The sequence below is a fragment of the Echeneis naucrates genome, chromosome 23, assembly GCF_900963305.1.
Source record: "Echeneis naucrates chromosome 23, fEcheNa1.1, whole genome shotgun sequence".
NCBI classification, from domain to species: Eukaryota; Metazoa; Chordata; class Actinopteri; order Carangiformes; family Echeneidae; genus Echeneis; species Echeneis naucrates.
In genome coordinates this window covers 6141383-6162048 of record NC_042533.1, presented here as the reverse complement: position 1 = coordinate 6162048, position 20666 = coordinate 6141383, and the positions used below count along the sequence as shown (strand labels likewise).

The following is a 20666-nucleotide window of genomic DNA, read 5'->3' as shown; positions in this document are numbered from 1 at the left end:
GCAAAGCAAAACTAAGGAGGTGGATGTTTTTGTTCGATCTTCCTTTCTCTTCTATCAGTAATGGTTTGATCTAGCTTGACTAGTCATGCTAGAGTCATGGTGGGTCAACCAGTAGGAAAGCTAAATTGGCACAGTGATCGAATGTGTATTTGGAGCCTCTCCTATCTTCTCCTCCCCTCTCCTCTCCCCTCTCCCTTCTCAAGGTTATTTTCAGTTAGAGGTTCTGAAGTTAAATTCATACAAGTGAGACAGCAATCACGTTTTCCTCCATGACTCTCAATTCTAGTTCAGAGAAGGGAGAATCGATAGACATGTTCATCACTCCCCTTTAAAGGTTCTCCAACCCAGCACGAAGTACACATGGTTTTTCCACCCTGCCCCATCTACTCTCCTGTTTGTCACTGGAATAAGTGAGGCATGGGAAGTAAAGGGATAGAAGCACTTCTGCAATAAAGTGTAACAACACTGAACTGCCAAGCTTTCCTCCAGGGCTGATGAACTGCAAAAGTGTAAACACATTCAGCATGGCCCCCTCTGCCTTTAAGTGGTCTCCTCTCTAAACCTGTTTGGCTAAATTCATTACATCCACCTGAAATAGAATACACATACACAACAATGAAGATTGGAGGGGAATTTCAAGCAGAATGCGACAGAACCGACTCTAAGACCGAGAAAACAACATAAGGGAGGTGCAGAGTGAAAGGAGAAGGCGAAAATCCATTATGTTTGATGTTACAGTCTCACCCTGGCAGCAAATGCTGGTGGAAAAACCCTGTGAAATGACATTAGGGGCGTCTTGTAATGTGATTTCTGCTATGTGTGAATATGAGATTTCTAATGGATTTGGGCACATTAGAGCAGTCTTTATCTGTAGTATTTATTCCCCCCTGGTTTCAAATGCAATTTGCTAAGTACAATGTTTCACTCTGCTCTAGCTCACTAGCTCTCAGGCTAGAAGGGATGTGGGGGAGGATTATATTATTTTTCTTTTTTTGTGGGTGGCGCAGCATAAAGATATCATGATAAATATTCGAGGCCCATCATTTGTGACAAATTGGTATATTATGAGAAAGAGAGATTGTTTCTATAATATGTGCAGAGGAATGCGGAGGAGAATAGTTTCATCAGGAATAGGATCGTGTGCACAAGAGCGTTTGCAAATGTGTTCAGTGCCTTTGTCACTTAGTCCAGTAAGTTCATATTTGGCCATAGTGGTCTGAAATGTACAAAAAAACTGGAAATATTATTTCTAAGAATTAGAAGTAATGCATAGAAGAATGACATGAAGAAATGTATTCCAACGCTACCAGTTTATAGAAAAACAATCAAAGTGAAAGCAAAACCAATTATTTTTATTCATTTCTAAAAGTAATGCATAAATCAAGCCTATTAAAATGTTGTCATGGTGGACTTATTAACGAGTTGAGTCAGTTATGATTTGCCAGTTTGTTGACATGAGAATATTCTGTTGCAGCTGTTTTCTGAGCAGGAGAGTCCATCCCTTTTGGTGTGTTCTTCAACACAGTGACATGCTGAATAAGATTTCTACCAGCCCTTATGATGAATGAACAGAACAGTCTGGTGCAAGACTCCAAAGTTATGACAGAGGGCCATTTCCACAGACTCTCCATCACTATCTCACACTGCTTACATTATAAAAGAGACAAAGACTCATGCTCATCTTCAATTTTCCTGACACCCTAATGTCTGCCTGTGACTGATTGGGGTCATGACACCCCTGATTAGAACACGCATTTATGTGTTCCTGCCAGCATTTCCGCAAATTGTCCCAAACCAGCCAATGTGGGGCACTTGGAGCTCTCTGCAGGCTTAATGAGCTAGATTAAGAAGGAAGTCATTTAACCCCTGCCTGTGACACAGACTCACACACACAGACACTCAGTCTGGATAGACATATGTACTCATCACAACCAAACAAGCGTGAATATGCACGGTTGCACACACTGCAACCGCCTCACCACCACCCTGTATTTCACTAGATAGGAGATGGAGCCAGGCCATTATGCAAATGTCAGGTGTCAAGTGTAAATGAGATTGGAAGGATGGGAAACAGAAGTATTGAATATCACACTGGCTCCCTTGGCAACTGCACCAAGGTAATGAGAGCATTCCAGGACGTAGGCTGGCAAAAGCTTTAGTTACTCTGAAAGACAGCTGAGTGAAAGTAAAAACTGTTCAGAGTAAGGGTTTGGATAAACACTTGCTTCTCTTCTACTATGAGTTTAAATAAGCAAGGTTTGGTTCTGCAGTGGTTGAAATTAACTTTATGTTTGTTGTTAACTATTCTAGCCTGATATTTTGGTTTATACTAACATAACTAACGGCACATTAAACAAAAGGAAAAGCAAAGGTTGCAGGCCTGTATCAACAGGTGTTGGTTGAGAATGTATCCAAACATCCTTCCTGTTATCTCAGCGTCTCTATAATTGTGGGCACACTGCAGCTACTGTAACCTACACAACTGTCAAATATGTGTAATGTGTAAGTCCTGTATTTCAAAGCTGTTTAATCAAAGTATAAATTCAGTTTTTTTACAAACAAAATCAATATCAGCACTTAAGCTTAACACTTCGGTGGAACCCAACTGTTGTCAAAAACAGTTTACACACATCTGCCATGTCTCACTTTTCTCCTTTCTGTTTATCTTTTAACCCTCTGCTGTCTATAACTCTGGGTTGCTGTTGAGATTGTTTTTTCATCTCCCCTTGTTCCCCTCACTTCTCTCTTCATTCCATGGTCCATCTTACTCTGGCTCATTTTTATCGCTGGCCTGTTGTCCCTTGAAGAAAGACAGAAAGATAAAATATTAATGTTAATACTAAAACCTCAGACTGCAACTACTAGTTTAATAATAGATGTAACTCTGAAATGTCATGTAATGTCATGTATTAAATGATTGACTCTTCATTCACATTCTTGTACACTTTTTCAAAGCAAGTGATGTGCAAAGAAATAATCTGCTTTAAAGCCTCAGCAAATGTAAAACCATTCTCATTTAAACCATGTATAAACAAAACCTGTGCTAAGAAAGAGAACTTGTTTCAGAAGAGTTAAATGTTTCCTTAAAAGTATTGACAGCTTTGACTGTTATAAATTGTCATTCTGTCTTTACCTGTTTGACATTTGACAAATCAGCATGATTTCAGATGACCTTCATGAAACCTGCCTTTCCCCAACAGGAGTTCTTGACTGTGTTTATATACAATTCAGATACCAAGCAACATATATATTTGTATATATATGGAGATGACGGCATAGCCCACATGTAGAGCAACTTAGTTGTTGTGGAGCCCGGGGGGTAGTCATGCTATCCCTGTAGTCATGTTATAACAACTACAGTAGATAGACGTGTGAATCCCTCTGTGGTGTGTAGGCAGGCTAAATATGCAAATGAGTTATAGCAGATCACTGTTTTCAATATTACATGCCAACAAAGTAGTGGGTTGAGTCAATGCTTAAATTGCTGACAGCTGCCACAAGTGGAGAACGCTCAGCTATACTGAAGAATCACCTTCGATTCAATTCAGTTTTCTTTTATAGTTAAGGTAATGTCAAGACCTTCCAATATTACAGACAAATCCAACACCTTCCACCATGAGCGAGCACACAACCATTATGTTTGGTCTCTGGGTGGCCTTCTTGTATTTTTGAGGGTTTCCAGTGTTTGAATTTGGTGCAATATAAACGATACTTATAAAATTTTTCAATTCAAATTATAAATATTTATTATATTGCCGGTAAATCACTCCCAACACAGAAAGTTTTTGAGGAAGGGTTTTTTTTTGTATTTGTTCGGAAAGCAGCACAACAGTCACAACATTAAATGTGATGATATTGAATGAAGCAATTATTTTATTGGTGTGCTCAGACTTTGGCAACTGAAAGTCCCATTTTGGCTTCCATTGGTTAAAAGGGTCCCAAATAGGGCAACGATAAACCGATTAAACACATAAGAAATAGTAATCTATATGTAGCAAATCCATAAATGTTATAAACATTAATCACTCGAGCATCACTGTCTTGGCAAGCAAAGTGCAAGCGCTTGCATTGTCACTAGTAATGAGACTGATCACCAGGAATTAATTGTTGGCCTCTCAGACACACCTCCTGCAACAAAGTACTTTGCTTTACTGTGTTTCTTATTTTGATTCTGAGATCCTCATCAGTGAGGTGCCACTGAGTTCGTAGACTGTTGCCATGCATGCTCCCGTGTTCATTACATTAAATGTAGCCCAACTGTCAAAAACAGTTATTACACTAGCCTCTAATTCACCCTTTTATTCGTTAATTTTTAAATTATTGGCTGCTTTAATAATGATGACCAAATTATACTGACATTTTGATGGTTATTTATTTCAAATATAGTTAATTATCTTGTTAATTCATTCAAAACACTGTAAACGATAAGATTGTGCTGTTTTGAGAAAACCACTTTCTCTGACTGAATTGGCCTGCCCCCTTGCCTGGACAGATTATCTGTTCACCCATATGGCTATGTACATAAAAACACACCAGTCGCACACATCAGGCATGCACCCCTGTCACTTTTTAAAGTGAAACACACAAAGTTAAAGGTCAGCACCAGCTCAAGGTTGTCTCTTCCCCCTGGGAGCCCTTTCAAGTGGACACGCACATACAGAGACCAAGGAACGACACCACAACAAGCAGACTCAGGCAGGCCATGAAAGGATTAATGAATAATTTAACCCCAAACATCATATTTCCTATGGCAGTAATGTATACAGAATGGCCTTCATGTGCATGTGTGTACTTGCGTATGTGTGTGTGCGTGCAGATACTTCTGTGGGGCTTACCTGTCTTCACTTTGTGAATGCCCTATATGCTGAGAGGTGACCAGTGTAATGTGATGTGTGAGAGTATTAACAGAGCTGTAGGTATGACAGACACTCAGCCCTAGAGCTGACTTACTGGAATTGCATTTTGTTGGCCGTCTCCAATATGAGACCTGTCACCTTGCTCCCTCCAGGCCATGCAAACCGTGATTGAGGCATTTCTGTGAGGTGCCACTATCAAGGGGGCATGCTTGTGAGGGGTTTTTGTGTTTCTGTCTATCGGCTTGTGCGTGACAGGTAATAGGCTGGTTTTCATTCCGATTGAAGGTTTTATGCATTTTCAATCATTTTCACCCTCCCACTCTCTTTTTTCTTGTCGTCCTTCAAATCTCTTGTCCTCACTTTTCTTTTACTGTTTAGTTCCTTCATTTTTTCTGCTTCCATCTAACTTCACTTTGTCCTCACGCCTTCTTTCCCTCCACCCTTTTCTTACCGCTCTCCTTCCCACCTTTCTTAAACTCTTGTGCTTCCTCTTCGCTCGCTGTCAACACTGTCATGGCTTGGGGAGCCCTTCAGTGTATTACAGACCTCTCACCACTAGTTCTCTTTATGGCACTTTCTCTTTTTAAATTCAATCAGGCTTCAATGGAGCCTCCAGAACCATTTCAATTTACTACCTGTATGCCACAGGATAGAAAGTCCTACGCTAACATAAGGGTCTAAATGGAATGGAAGGTAGAGAGAGAGGGGAAACGGAGGAAAGGTATGGCAAAGAGGGGAGGGTAGTGTATTGAAAGGGTGCCATATAAAGATGACGCCAATGGACTGGTAAAAATAGAGTGGTAAGGGAATTAGGGGAAAGAGGGTGAGAGAGGAAGCTGGAGTGGGGTGGTCTGAAGTGTTACAAGGGATAAGAGACCAGAAATGACAGCAGAGGAGAGAAAAAAATGAAATGAAGGGTGAGAGTTACAGAGGAGGAGATAAAAGCATACATAAGGAGAGAGGGTGATAAATATAAAGTTGTTTTTTTAATCAGAGGAGAGTGTGATGTGAAATGGCTCACATTGCAACTGGTTCAAAGGAATTCATCAACCTCTTGACATCTATGATACTATGCAGTGTGAGCATGCAGTGCTGGCCTGCGTTAGCTGTGAGGTCTGAAGAAAATCCTTAACATTGACATACTGAAATTGAACTCTAAGATTAAACTAGTCCTCTGTCGCTGCAAAATTGTTTTTATAAATGAATATAAATCAGCGGAACAGCAGTCCTTCACATGGGGCCTTCAGAAAGTATCAGAGCCATTGCCATTTCTACAAAACTGTCCTTTTGACCTCTACTTGCTTCGTTTCTGCAGGACTACTTTCCATTCACTTGTCCCATTGGGAGAAAATAGACTCTCCAGTGTCCATCTTTGCTTCTAGCCCTTTGTGTGTTGGGTGTGGGTAAAGTGCTTTTCAGGGAAACTGAAAAGAACCTTCGCACATTGCTCTCTCAGGGATAGTTTATATTTCAGTCTTGCTGAGTTATTCACTGAACTATGAGTGTCGAAGGCATAAAAAGTCTGTATCTCCACCATAACCAGGTACAAAATGTCACTTTGTATGTATGCCGTATGTATGGATATGTCACACTTATAAATGTGGGAAAAGGTGCACTTAATTTTGGCTCCCAAGGTTTACCTGTCATTCTCCAACAGGCGCAGATAAAGTTGTTGTGTTGTACCTACTCAATTCTGAAATAAAGTAAGAGCAATTTTCTTGTTTGCTTTCTTCATTGCTGTATTAAGACTGCTATCAAAGTGTAGATTTTACCTTTATTAGAGTCAAAAGCCTCTCTCACCCTCTTCCTCACCTTAAAATCTTCCTGTTTTTGCCAAATGTGAAAGCGCTGTCATGTAGACAAAACTGAAATTTCGCAGAAGGTCTTTAATACACTCAGGAAAGGATAACAGGTTTAGAGTACGCAGTTTCCAGAATAATGAGGTCGTTCTTACACTGGGTTGGTTTTTTGAGTACAAATCATAATTCTGCCTTCAGACTAACACTAGTCACAAATACTGTCATGAGTCAGTGTGTGTTGAAGCTGCACAGTGTGGGAACATAGATTAATAATAATTAATTAGAATCATGCAAATTTTTCTTTTGTATGAAGCAGCAAAAAAGTTAGCATGACTCATTCGTTGGCTGTACTCGATGCCTGTGCTGAAAAGACATTGTTTTGTGGACTAAGTAATTCTTGGTTTCCGTATTCTATTCTTTGAGCTTTGTTTGCCGCCTGTGGGAGGCCACTTAGAGCTCAACTCTAACAAGTATTGAGCAGAGGAGAATCAAACCAGATACAGTTCTTGTCTGCACCTGCAGATCTGACTGGGGAATTGTGCATGCACTGTTGTGTGACTGACCCAAGCAATTGGTGCCTGTTATTAAGTAAACAACATGTAGCTGTTATTAAGCTACATCTGCAAACACACATGTAGTTCTACTTATGTTCCACAGGTCTACACGAAACTATGACACTAAACTAATATAACTTTAAGACAAGTCAAAATGCCATATTATGTCTCTATTATTTGATACTCATTCTACTACTTTGTGTCACAATAACTGATCTTCACTGCCTATTGCAACCCCTTTGTTACAGCTGAGAGCCCATCATTATTCTAAAAAATCTTACAACTCACCATTCAGTTGACAGCAGAGGTAGGCCTTCATATAAAATTCTTACTTTGTTGACAAACCTTCAGAAATAAAATGATGTGGTCCACTGAAAAATTGGAGGTTGTTGTGAATGGGAATGAGCCAGCAGTGGACACGTTTCTACCCCTGCTGCTATGATTTTCTTTGCCATAGGCAACATGCCAGCAAAAGTGTGTGTCTTTGAAACTAAGTTTTTTTTTGGACTGGGGGATTCTTGTGGTGCTGGATATACCCATTACACATACAACTGTGAATCGAATATTTTAAAAATCGCCAGGAGGCAATGATTCAAAAGTAAACTGTAATTCACCAGCGCCCTCTTGTCACTGAACAAGTCAGCTAAAATGTGGATTCACTCAAATAATAACACAATGCTTCTACTTTATGGGACTGACTACATGACTGATCCCCATTACCTCACATGTCTCCTGGACTTAATTTGACTCAGGTGATATAAAAGCCAAATTATTGATGACTAAACACATCATATGGAAGTGAAGCATCAATGAATAGATCTACCATCTGTCTGTGGACATCTATACTGAACAACTACACAATATTTGAATATACTTTGTCTACATTACTCCTAGAGGAAAAGAGTAATCAAAGGGATAGTCTTGGGTGGAATTAGAGAGAGATAAAGAGATGGAGGATGGAGAGCACACTGGAGGAAGATGGAGGAGTAGGCAAGTAGCAGCAGTAAGGTGGTGATTTGTCTTTGAGGCTCTGCGGTGTTGGTGTTGGCAGCGTCAGCTAAACAAGGCCATCTCATTTCCTGTTGTCTGCAGGAAGCAGCTGTCTGCTACCGCTACTGCTGCTGCTGCTACTCAGAGCCCCTGGTCATCAATCTCCCCTGTTTTAATTGGTCTGCACCAAACTGTGACGGGCTAGTACACAAACACACACACACACACACACACACACACTTTGACAAAAATAGGTGGAGAGACATAAATGTGCATGCAAGCAATACATGTGTAACGGCGCTCACTGTCTCTCTCTCACACACACAGAATGAACATCTGTTGCAGATATGCAGATATACACTTACTTAGCTCTGTGTTAAGCACTGATAAACATGAATGAACATCACACCGATTTACTGGTATATGTCCTTGTTTTACTCTGTGGCATTCCTTTGTGTTCTGCATATTTACAGTATAGTGCTTGCTGAGCATACTGTTCTTGATAAACCTATATTCTCGATAAATTCTCTAAGGTAAAGTACATGTGTGACTGATGAGATAAGAAATAACTTGAAGTGTACCTCTACTCTGAGACAATGAGCCAGGACCCTAAAACCGAGCAGCTAAATGCAATTCAACGATCACTAATTTACCCCTGTGTTTTTTCCAGTGGGACATGTCAAAATATGAAGATACCTTTTTCACTTGAGTAGGAAGCAGCCGTTTACTGCATGTTGTCCCCTACCAATTCAAACAATTGTTTGGTATTACTTTATTTGAAGATAGAGGATTGATAATATTGTTATTGTTGTTACTCTGTGGGCCTCAGGGAGTACTGCAATTTCATTGCCTGTGTATGTCAGGTACTCATGGCATTGGCAATAAAGCTGACTTTGACTTTGAACATCCAGATTTTAGATGAAGATCTAGATCATAAGTTTAATTCTGTTTTTGTTCAGTGCCGATAGAAACAGAGCCAGGGTTTTATGGAAATCCACGTGTGTGTGTGTGTGCAATTGAAATGGTGGGGAACAAACACTGATGGATTATCCATGGTGGCAGTCTGTGCCCTCTAACATATATTGTGATCTTTATAGACCCCATGTACAGTAATGTTACAGCAGGATGGACCTCTCTCAAGTCCTGTAAGGCTCGCTGCCCCAAGGAAGGGTCCTTATTACCAATCTCATTCATGCTGTGGGACACATGTGGACACACATTTACATAAAGCATCTTTGCACCTTCAAATTGCACTCCTATCTCCCCCTCTCTTTCTATTGTTCTCTTACACAAACAAGCTCATATCCTCCTGTGGGCACGGACACACACAATCGCACACATGCAATTGCACAGAAAGGCTATAGTGTTTGTGATGCAGCGATGGGGGCAAGAGCAGGGTATAAACAGCAGGGAGTCTGGTAGAGGCGTAGGCGGTGTGTGGGAAGACCATATGCATTTCAGCAGGCACTGATGAAAAAAAACACACAATACTGTCACATCAAAACACACCCCCTCTTACATACTCCTATACACACACCCAGACAGCAAATCCTGTACAGGTTTCAAATAATACACACCAACTGGAATGTTAACTCTTCCTCAAGACATTTGTGATTAAAAACATAATAATAATAAAATAAAAAGTCAGTCAACTGGCCACGCAGCCTCAGCCTCTACAGAAAGCTGACACAGTGCCATCCAGTGGTAGCAGTGAAAAATCCCAGAGATCTGAGAACACTCAGCTAAAACGCATATATGGATTTTTGAGCAATACATCACGTGAATAAAAAGGTGTCCAGGATCAAGCCAGTGGCCATTTAGAATGTGTTTTCTCCCCTCATCTGTCTTTTCAATTTTCTCATTCTTTAATTTAGAGCTACAACTATGTGCGTTAAAATCTCATGACTAGGTCTTTATATTCTCGGGTGAGACTTCATTAATTTAACACCACTGAGTGTAAGTGAGTTGTGGGTACTGGAGTGTGTAATATTCCCCGAGAATCAATATCGAATGAGCAGTTGGATAACAATTAAAAGCTGCCATTCTGGCATTTATTATGTGATCTGTTGGAATGAAAGCTAATGTTGGTTGTGCCATAAAACCCATAAAACGTCCCCATCCATTAAAAATCCTTTATGACTGAAATCCTGCTGAAGTGACTGGGTAGAGCTGTAAGTAGGAATAATTGCATATAGATAAGTGCCCGAAAGTGTCTGAATGTGGATAGAGTGTTGATGTGTTGACATGTGACTGTGCATTTTTATGTTGGCCTGTGTGTGTAAGTGTGTGCAAGCACCAACACTTACTCTCCCTCCTACCCTCTCAGTTGGTCAAGGTTCTGTGTCCTGTCCTTGGTGTGTGACAGGTCTTTACAGATCAAGCCTTCCTCTCTGGGCAACAAAATCAGAATGCACCGTAGCTGATAGATTCGTGCCTGTGGGGAACTCTGGGAGATTTAAAAATGCTGAGTCTCTAATCGATCTTAGCACACTCTTACTCTGCTGTCTTTCTTAAATCTTTGTCTTTATCCCATTTCTCTTTTGGCATCATTACACCACAGCTACAGATAAAGATGGATGATGGGATTCCAACCTTTTCCATTTAAAGAAGCATTTGTTACCTTAGCTTTAGTTTCCAGTGGGAAATGAATTCAGAGGTGCTGCTGTAAAACATCTTTGTCCCGGTTTATTCTCATTTCTTTTAGCAATCTTGAAAAGAAAAAAAAAATCTAACTTTGTCTTTTTTGAGGATCCGTCAAATTCATTCATTAGCCAAATCCCTCTTGGTATAAATACATTTAATGCTGTTCAGAAGTGTTATTTCTCGAAATGCATACACAGAGGGCATGGCATCTGCAATTATCCAGCTCCAGACCCTAGGCTCTGACATCTGTTTCCTAATGACAGATAATTACATGCTGTCAAGTGCAATCATCGGCACTTGCTGCTAAGAAACTGGTTTTAGAGTGTGGCTTGTGCAGCCATGTTGGTTCCAGGGGAAACAACACAACATGAGGGGAGTGCAGGGATACTATGGCAGACTCTCTTTGAATGTGAATATCATTTTGAGTGAGTGTCTGGGCAGATGCATTTGTTTATAGAATGTGCATGATGGGTTGATGGCACTCCGCTTACAGTAACCTCATCAACTTGAGATGTTTTCACAAATGTATAACTTTTTACATTTGCGAAGCTAAAACTGTATAGAAAAGAAAATTATTCAATCGGGGGGTTGAACCACAGATAATTTTTAATTAATTCTTCATCTATCATATTCGGCATTACAGTTTTCAAAAGCTCAGAGTCTATTTTAGTCTAGCTAGCTTATATTCTTTTTAATTTTAACTATATTTAATTGCATGCTGACAAGTTGGAGAGAAAGTTAGAAGCAACACAAATTTAGGGTGTTTTCACACGTAGTGCCTGGTTACCTTCACTTTCCTGCTTTGGATTAGCAGTAGGTTCTATTAGTTATACTGTACATGTCTTATCTGTGTTCCTGATGTATTAGATTGAATTGGTAAAATTGTGTTGTATAATAGTGCTACTAATGTACTTTTGTTAGAAGAATTGCTAGTTCTGATTTTTATTATTTTTGGAACACAAATAAGTCCCTCTATTTACATAATGCACCAGGCAGTGTGTTCATTGTGTTAGGGCAGAAGGATGACTTGTTAGTTTGACACATTTGCCTCCCTGCTCAGGGGCCTGGACTAAAGCTTAATATTCTCAAGCATCTGTGCTTCTTTACTCTTACAGAGTAAATGGGTTTCTTTTTAGCACAGTATTTATTGTTGCCATGATAAGTTTAAATATTTATTACAATTACCAAAGTAGAACACCCCAAACTCACTTTTGATCATGCTGAATTAGCATGAACAGTTCTAATTTCCTACCTAATGGATGCCTACTAATTCCACCTTTCCTTTGTGCTGGTCAGCATAATGGGGTCTGAGACCAGCTGGAAATACTATGTGTAAAAGGGTAGATAAGCAGATTATTTAAGACCACTAAGATTTCACACACAGGGGTGAGTCCACACTGTGTTTTTGCTGCTGTGCCTCCAACGCTTCCACAGCATCTCCTCCTGACTTGGCTGACACCTCTGCTGCATACAGCTGCCATATGCTTCACTGGTGTGTTTTGTTGGCCACCTAAAAATGAAACTGACATTGGGAACATCATATAGGGTCCAATTATAACAACCTCATAAGATGAAAGGGTTGCCATTACTGAATTCTTGTGGTTTAGAGTGGCTTCAAATAGATAATCGCTTTTCAAGTAAATGCAAGGCTAAGTAAACATGAATTAAATTGATGAATTTATTTGCTAGCTAGCTGTCATTGGTGAGAGGTAAAGGCCATCTCACCATGCTTTTATGGAGGAGGACAGCTTAGCTGACAAAGACTTCTAAGTTTTGGTAGTTCATGATTTGTTTGGAGTTGAAACAATTGATGACTTTTAAATGTGTGCGTGTGTGCGCTTGCATGTTTTTGTGTATGTTGTTTAGTATCATTTGTTATCACCACCACCATCATCATCATCAGAAGCTGCTTTTCTCTATACAGTGTGTCATGCCATCAGCGATGCAGACGTTTGGAAGATGTGGTTGTAATGATAATGAGCTCGGAGAGATTTCCTTTCAGAATCCGTTTGGAAAACTTTAACCTCTTCTGTGCTTTGCCCCATGTTGTTTATCCATTTGCATTTTAACTACTCTTCCAAATGATTCCCCGAATCCTCTCCCAGGATTAATTCTGTTTAATGCATCTTGTCAGTAAACTTGCGCCCTTACTGTTTAAATTTGCTGACATGAACTCTTGGGGTTTTTCAGCATTGTGAGCCCCAACAGTGCTTTTAGCCCAGTTACCTTGGCTAAACCTCCTTGAAACACCCACCCATGGGTTCAATATCCTCATGAAGGGGCCTGCGGCTCTGCTCCAGATGGCCGTCTGGATAGACAAAGCCGTTTTACTGCCTCGTCCCTGCTACATTACTCAAACGTTATCACCCATGCCTACAAAAATCCATCTGTTCTCACACACTAACTTGAAGATCCATCATCCTGACACTTGTATTGAAACAATGACAATAATGACAGCGCGAGATGGATCTCAGAACAACGCAGCACACGTTTAAACTGGCAACTTCTGTGCAAAGATCGAATTCAGGAAATGAAGTTGTCAGCAGAAGTTGTATTATTTTTTTGTAAAGAAAGGTTGCTTAAGTTGTACTTTTTACATATTTATACAGGGAAGCTGTATATCTGCCCCCCTATTGTTTTGCAAGCTTGACTGCTTTAATGAGGCCACAGAAAAGTTTCTCCTACTTAACTTTCTATTGTGGTAGACTTTCATGAGGAATCAATGAAGGATTTAGAATAGGTTTAGGTTCTCTCCTCCCTGTCTCTCTCGTGGACTCTGGCACTCTGATGGTGCACATACCCACACACACATTTGCACACACAGGCTGAAGCGCAAGCACACACCTATGTCTCTGCTCTTGCAGGCTAATTGGGTACAAATGCTGACTAGTGTGATTGTGCAGCTTGCGCTCCTTGTGTGTTTGGTTTTTATACGTGATTGTACATTCGCATCTTTGTGTGTGTGTACACACAAGCTCAACTTTGCCTAATCAATCATCTCCTTCACCTGATCTATAGTTCCTTCATAGGCTGTGGCCCTGCTTGTCAGCAATGCTGCACTGTCCTGGTTCTAACTCCCACTTCACATTACCACAGCACAAACTCTGTTTCCAAGCAGTGCAGTCTTTCTCCTGCCTTTCCAAATGACTGTCCAATTAGATTTCCATCTACAATTGTCTTTGTAAGGTTATTTTCAGCTTCTGTATCCCTTTTCCAAGATTTTGGAAAAGTCTCTATGTTACTCTCCTATTCAAGTTTAGGTCACACATATCTCAAGTCCTGCAGGTCAAAGAAATCTTTTCTGAAGAGTTTGATTTATTTCTGCATTTATATGTGCTGAGCGCTTGAGAAGGCACTCGCTGTTGCGTGGTTTGCCCAGCGGTGTGTGTGAGACAAGGCCAGTGACCAATGATTCTCTGACAAACGAGGTATGAATGTGCCTCCCCCAACCCATATATAACTGTCTGACCCCATCTGACCAACCAGACACCAGCTTCCTGGGAGAATTCAGGCGCGTGCATACTGTAGCTCTGATCTTTTTATCTCATTAACACTCTAAACAGCATTGGTATTTGCGGTATGGAGTTGTATGGCTCATCTTTTCAGACAAGTTTAGCGTCACACAGTGACTACTGTTGGACATACTCATATCTTTCCTAGTATAACTAAAGTCTGTACTAATGGCAGCAAGCAGCTCCACTGGAGTACTTTTATCTGCTCAAAGGTACCATGAGAGAAACATTACGCTTTCTGATGCAGGACGCATTGATGCAAAGTTACTATGTTGCTGGTCAAAAGCCTGTGTCATTGCTCCTGTGATAATATTCAGACATGTTGGGGTGAATTTGCCTCAATTCACAGCTGCTGTGTGTGTGAGTGTGTATGTTATGTTTCCTCACTGTTCTAATGTGTGTTTGTCTTGACTGTTCTGCCCAGGTTCATCCAGGAAATAGAGATTAACATGGGGCCTGGCCAGGCCAAGCAGTGCCAGCTCCGTGCTTTCCTCGCTTACTACATCAATGACCTCTTCCTCAACCAGGTTAGTGACATGACAGATTAATAACGTTTATACCCTCTTCCAGTATTAAAAGCACTGCTTTTGTGGAACACAGGAGCTTTCCAGGGGAAGAGAAGATATTTTAAAAATACTGTGGGACACTGGTATCACAAAATAACACATCATTTCTCCTGTAAAATAAAAGAATTTAGTCTGTTATTGAAAGTCACAGTCTGTTCTTGTTGCTTAATCACCAGAACCTTTTGCGCTGTATTAAATATATATTTAAAAAAATCCACTTTGTGCAATTGCTGAGTCCTTGTCTTGAAAATCAGTTGACCCTGATGTTCTATTGTACCCCCCCCAGGGTTTCTCTAAACTGATAGAATCGAATAACACGATTGCAATAGTCCTGGGGACAATTTTATTATTTAATCCTCTCAATATTATTTTAGTACAATACCTGTTCTTATCCACTACACTTGAATTTTTAAGTCTATCATTCGTTTAGTGGGCCATCTGAACAGCCGGAAGATGCATATGTTCCACTGTGCTGATGCATATATGTTTATATATATTATATACTATAATAAAAGTTATCTTCATCTTTTCTTGTCTGGCTTCCTTTAAATAGATTTTAGTCAATTAATTATAAAGTCTCTATATGTACTGATATAGCTGTAATTCTGCAAAGGTTTGACCATCCTTTTACTTTAAGTCATTTATTTTCACTTACAGGAAACCAAGACAAATGCACATAAAAAGCAGAAAATAAAACTACAAGGGGATAAACAACTTAGTTGTTTGTTGAAAGAAGGATGGATTACTGCAGCTTCATTCTCATTGAAAAAGTGACTGGTGTGGTTCTGCTGTCTCAGACGCATTCAAAAGCACCAATTTAATGTAAAACCTGTTGTCACTGACTGACTCATTAGGTGCGAACAGAGATCAACAAGGAAATTGAGGCAGTGAGCAAGGCAGCCGACCCCTTGAAGATCCTGGCCAGCGCTGACACCATGAAGACTCTCGGTGTCCAGAGACCCCTGCTGCAGGTGAGGAACGTCCAAAATATTAGACCATAGAGTTTGATCAACAGCCTGCTCAACTAAAACTTGCCACCACAACCCCCAACACTTCATATTTTTTAGGAACTGACATTCACAGTGCAGCAAACACTGTTTCTTCCAGTTGTGTAGTACATTTCTAAGCTCTTTACAATCACACTTCACAGCTTCACAGCTCATACATGCAGGCCCAATGTGGATATAACATATCCACGTGTGAACAGTTAGAGAGACGTTAACCATCACACTACCTGTCTGTTTCCCTTTGCACCCCTGTTCAACGGAGGAACGCTCTCCATAGTACACTTGTGTTATAACACACGCACACAGACTTCTATGCACTTTCACCTGCTCTCACCTTCTGTTTCTATTCCAGATAATTATTCTCACCCTGCTATACATTTCACACTCGCAATTGTGGCTGAATTAGTACCTGAGCTCGGAGTTGTTACTAACTGGTGGTTCTATTCATAACGTAAAACTGCCAGTCACACAAACACACACACAATCCTGAAGTCTGTGATTGCTGACACAACCATTCTCAAGCTACATGTGAGACACGCAACATGACTGTGTCACTACACAGCTACTGGAAAACAGGGAATATAGTTTCTCTGTGCTTGTGCTTCCTATTTGGCGATAGCTGTGCTTATTGTGGAAGTTCTACAAGAATATTCCTGTGTTCATTATATCTCTAAAAAATGATCAATTTCCTGAGTATTTTCACAATGCTGGTTTTCATTTTTGTGTGCTTATGTTTTGAAATAGCAACTTTTAGAATATGTGCTGCCACCCCAATGACAGGAGGTGACTATGGAAAAGAAAACTGCCTAACCTAACTCAGAGCTAGAAACACAACCAAGAAATGAGTTGATATTGACTGAACCACGTTTAACCACAGGCTCATCTCACTGACTTTGGCAGTCTGTCGTTTTCGTAACAAGCTCATGGCAGGTTGAGGATTACAGCAGTGCCAAAGTCAAGATCCAAGCACTTGGCACAATTCTTGTATGTCACAGCTGTCAGATATTCTTGATGTTTGGTGAAGTCCATTTTTCTGTGTCAGGAATAGTAACAATGCATAAATATTTTGATGCATGTGTACATTTGTGTTGTCTATGCATTTGTCATGGACAACTGTGTTCCAGAGAAATTGTTTTTTTTTTATTGTTTATATTTGTAGAACAGACCTTAGATATGGATTTGTCAGTGTGCGTGAGGGTTTTTTTTTTTACATTTTGCAGTGTTTGTTTCTGTCAAAGCTTTCCTGTCTGTGTCCTAGGGAGGGAACAGTGATGGCAGTTCATTACAGAGAGTGAGACCGTGGGCGTTTGGAGTTCAGCAGGGTTTGTTTACGGCTCAGGCCCCTCCTTAACGAGGAGTGCAGCATCTTGCTAATTATGCTGCTGTGTCTAATGAGCTTTTCTGCTGATAGTGGGGAGTGCAATAAAACACTCCCTTTGTTTGGGTTTTTTTTTTTCCTTTTTTAATTGGGCTAAATAAAAGAGCCTGCCACTCTTCTTCTCCTGCCATTCACATTCAAGGGTCAGGAAGGCATTTGTGTATATATGTGGTGCTTTTTCATGTGTTTATTTGTAGCAATGTGTGTCTCTTTTGCTACCTGTGTGTGGTGGTGTTTCTGGTCCCCAATTTGAGAGCTTTCCCACTGTTCTTTTTGATGGCCTTCCTCCACAGTGTCACTGTTATGACAGTCCACTCTCTTCCTCAGTATGTTGTTTTTTTTTCCACTTAGTTGTCATGAGAGCCTTTGATAAAGGGTGTTGACTCCTATTTATCCAGGGAATATAAACTAAAGTAGGTTTTTGAACTCAGTTTGCTTTATGTCAGGAACTTCTAGCCAGCCAGGTGGTGAATCTATCCAACTCTGTGACTTCAATGGATAATTAAAGATTATAGTGGCAGCGCTACATAACGTTTGCTACACTTTCCAGTAATGGAGCAGATGTGTTTGTGTGTGTCTTTACATATCAACGCATGGATTCGAGTGAGAGCATGTTCCTGCACACATATGTATTATGTGTGCTCCCTTGAAGGGTTATGATACTTCCTGTGCCAGGTGTTATCAGAGGGAGACACACACCGCTGGCATTAGAACCAGCATGGCTGACAGGAGTGGGAGAGCTCAATATTGCTACACCACATTAAACACCCTCTCTCACACACCTTGGCTGCAGCCCCATACTAGAAACCATAGGGGAGCACATTTTATGGGCTCATCTGCTCTCTGCAACTACTGAAGCACGTATTAATGTGTGCAATAGTTCGAACTGGAGGAAGATATTAGCATTTAGTGTGTGCAGGTTTGTATGTTCTGGGGATGGAGCTGAGGAGTTTGGAGCCACACAGAGATGTGATAGGACACATGCATATGCCAGTGCACAGCTTTAAAAAACAAAAAAGCATTTACATTTTCATGTCAGTATACAATATTTCTATTATTATATGACCTTCAGCTATATGTTCGGGTTTCCTTACATGCAGAGAATATTTTTGAATGGGTTTCCATTGCATTAACTTTTGAAGTGGACCAATGTTATTAAATACATACATAAATTATTTGACCCTTTGTCAGTGAAATCTCACCACTAGAAAAAGACACATTGACTTTGTGGAAAAAGCTGCACAGGAGTCAAGGTGAATATTGCCCTTTAGGTTTGGTTCAGCAGTCCTAAATAAGCAATGCACATGCAGTCTGGTCTTAGGTTAAGAAGTAATATTGATACAGGGAGTGATTTTCCTATCACAAAGCACCAGCAGTACTAGATACTGCATTCATGGTGATTATGTACATATATTACATTATAATGATATGAGTATGAGTCTGACATTGGCTATATATTGTCAACTAGGAGCATGAGATAAGGGCTGACTGGGGCAGTATATAGTCCAGTGGGAGAGGCTAATGTTAATTCATGTGTCTGTGTGATAGCATAGACTTAACTGATAAGTCTCTTGAGGAGCAGTGGTGTGAAAGAGAAGATCTGGACAGCTGAGGTGCAAATCTAAGGCTTGGTTATGTTTTTGCTGGTTTATTCATATATATATCTTTCTTGTTTGGTGCCACTGTTGTTCCCTACCTTTCATCTCTTTTGGCCAAAGGTGTTCCAATTTCATTCTTTCCTTTTCTATCCCTTTTCTCGAGGTGCTAGAGTCCAACAGTTTACCCAAACACAAACATAGATGCTGTTAGCCCTAGCAGCGTGATGCTATCGGTCCAGCTTTGGTGTTGCCACTGATTGATTCATTTAATTAGAGTTAGATCGAGGGAAAGGGGAAGAGGGGGAGAGAGGTGGGAAATTGAGGAAGAAAGTAGGATAGGGAAGGTATGGTCACTCTGCTGGATAGCTCTGAATATTGGCTCCATTAATCTTTGTAGAACCCCCTCTTGTCCCCTTTCCACACTCACTTTGTGACACACTAACATACAAGCATACACACAATATGCACATATGGTTCCAAAACAACTAGATGCCCACATTTCTCTGGCCCCAAGCCAGTGCCATCAATTTACCTGCATTCCTCGTTTTGTGATGTGTTTATGCTTGTGGGCGAGATTGTGAATGTGAATCAATTGCTTGTGTTGTGCTTGTTTACTTCATCAGCAACGACCAACGCCAGAGCCATAATTACATTTCACATATGCCCTTTCTTTTCAGCTAAGTATCATTCAGCTTTGTCAAGATGTCTTCAAACAATAGTCACTAACTAGTCCTTTTGTATTAGCATGCCTGTGTGCTTGTGCACTAAGTGTCCCTTTACTTGTTATTCACACATGCATTCATTTGAACTCACTCCAGAGCCAGATAAAGACTGATTTCATTCACTCACTGTCAGCTGCCACAATGTTCACTGTATTGGAGATAACGTTCAGCTGCCAATGGCCTGCTAATGATGTTGACCTTTCAATTCCATATTCACAGGTAGCTTTGTAAGAGTGGAGGGTGGAGACAGGCACACACACCCGCACAGTCGACTCAATGACACTGTAATGACACTGACCTTTTTATTTGTGATGATGTGTAGGCATTGTTTATTGGTGGGGGGCTGATCGCTTCCTGTTGATTGGCTTCCCCTCACACACACAAGTCAACACCATCACAATGACATACACAGTGGATTACAGTGTGGGGAGGGAGCAGCTTTGTTGAGGACGCTCTCAACTCCCATCTCCCATCAACAGACACAGCAATCACAGCACAATACACCTGTTAGTTGCCTCAGACCATGCCCCTTGATTGGGACACAAGTGAGAAGGAGCTCGAGTTATTAGTGTGGTTGGTGCACACACAAGCACACACATATAGATGCTCAACCATCAGACAGAGACACACGCCATCAACATTGTCAGGAAAACAAAGCAAATGTCATTCCTGATTTTTTTCCTATTTTAATCTGTCTAAATAGGCCTGCTGAAAGTATAAGAAATAATGTTTTTCCATTTAGTCACAATGTCTCATTGAGTCCTCCACTATATAATCTCTTATGAAATAGACTGTGCTTAAGCATTTAGCTGACACTTTTACTGATGTTAAGAATTATCAAGGAAGATTCCACCTCAATACCACTCCACTACTAGGAGAAACAAAGTTGTAATCACAAAGACAATACTATCTTGTTTTATGCTCTCACCTGAACGTACCGTGTTTTGATACCTGAACTTCCAAGTTTTGAAAAAGACAAGAGGTGGATGTAGTAGAGGTAGGTTTTCTGACTTTTCATGAGTTCCAATTTTTGCTGCTACT

The 20666-nt window shown here is 40.5% G+C and overlaps 1 protein-coding gene across 2 annotated transcripts in view; it reads left to right on the top strand.

The window, feature by feature from the left end:
• Positions 1–20666, top strand: part of exoc4 (exocyst complex component 4) — a 96857-nt gene that overhangs the window by 46769 nt on the left and 29422 nt on the right. For both annotated transcript variants that reach the window (XM_029495618.1, XM_029495617.1), the window contains exons 12-13: positions 14779–14881; positions 15775–15891. In XM_029495618.1, the coding sequence (XP_029351478.1) occupies positions 14779–14881; positions 15775–15891 (220 nt within the window). The remainder of the gene's footprint in view (positions 1–14778; positions 14882–15774; positions 15892–20666) is intronic.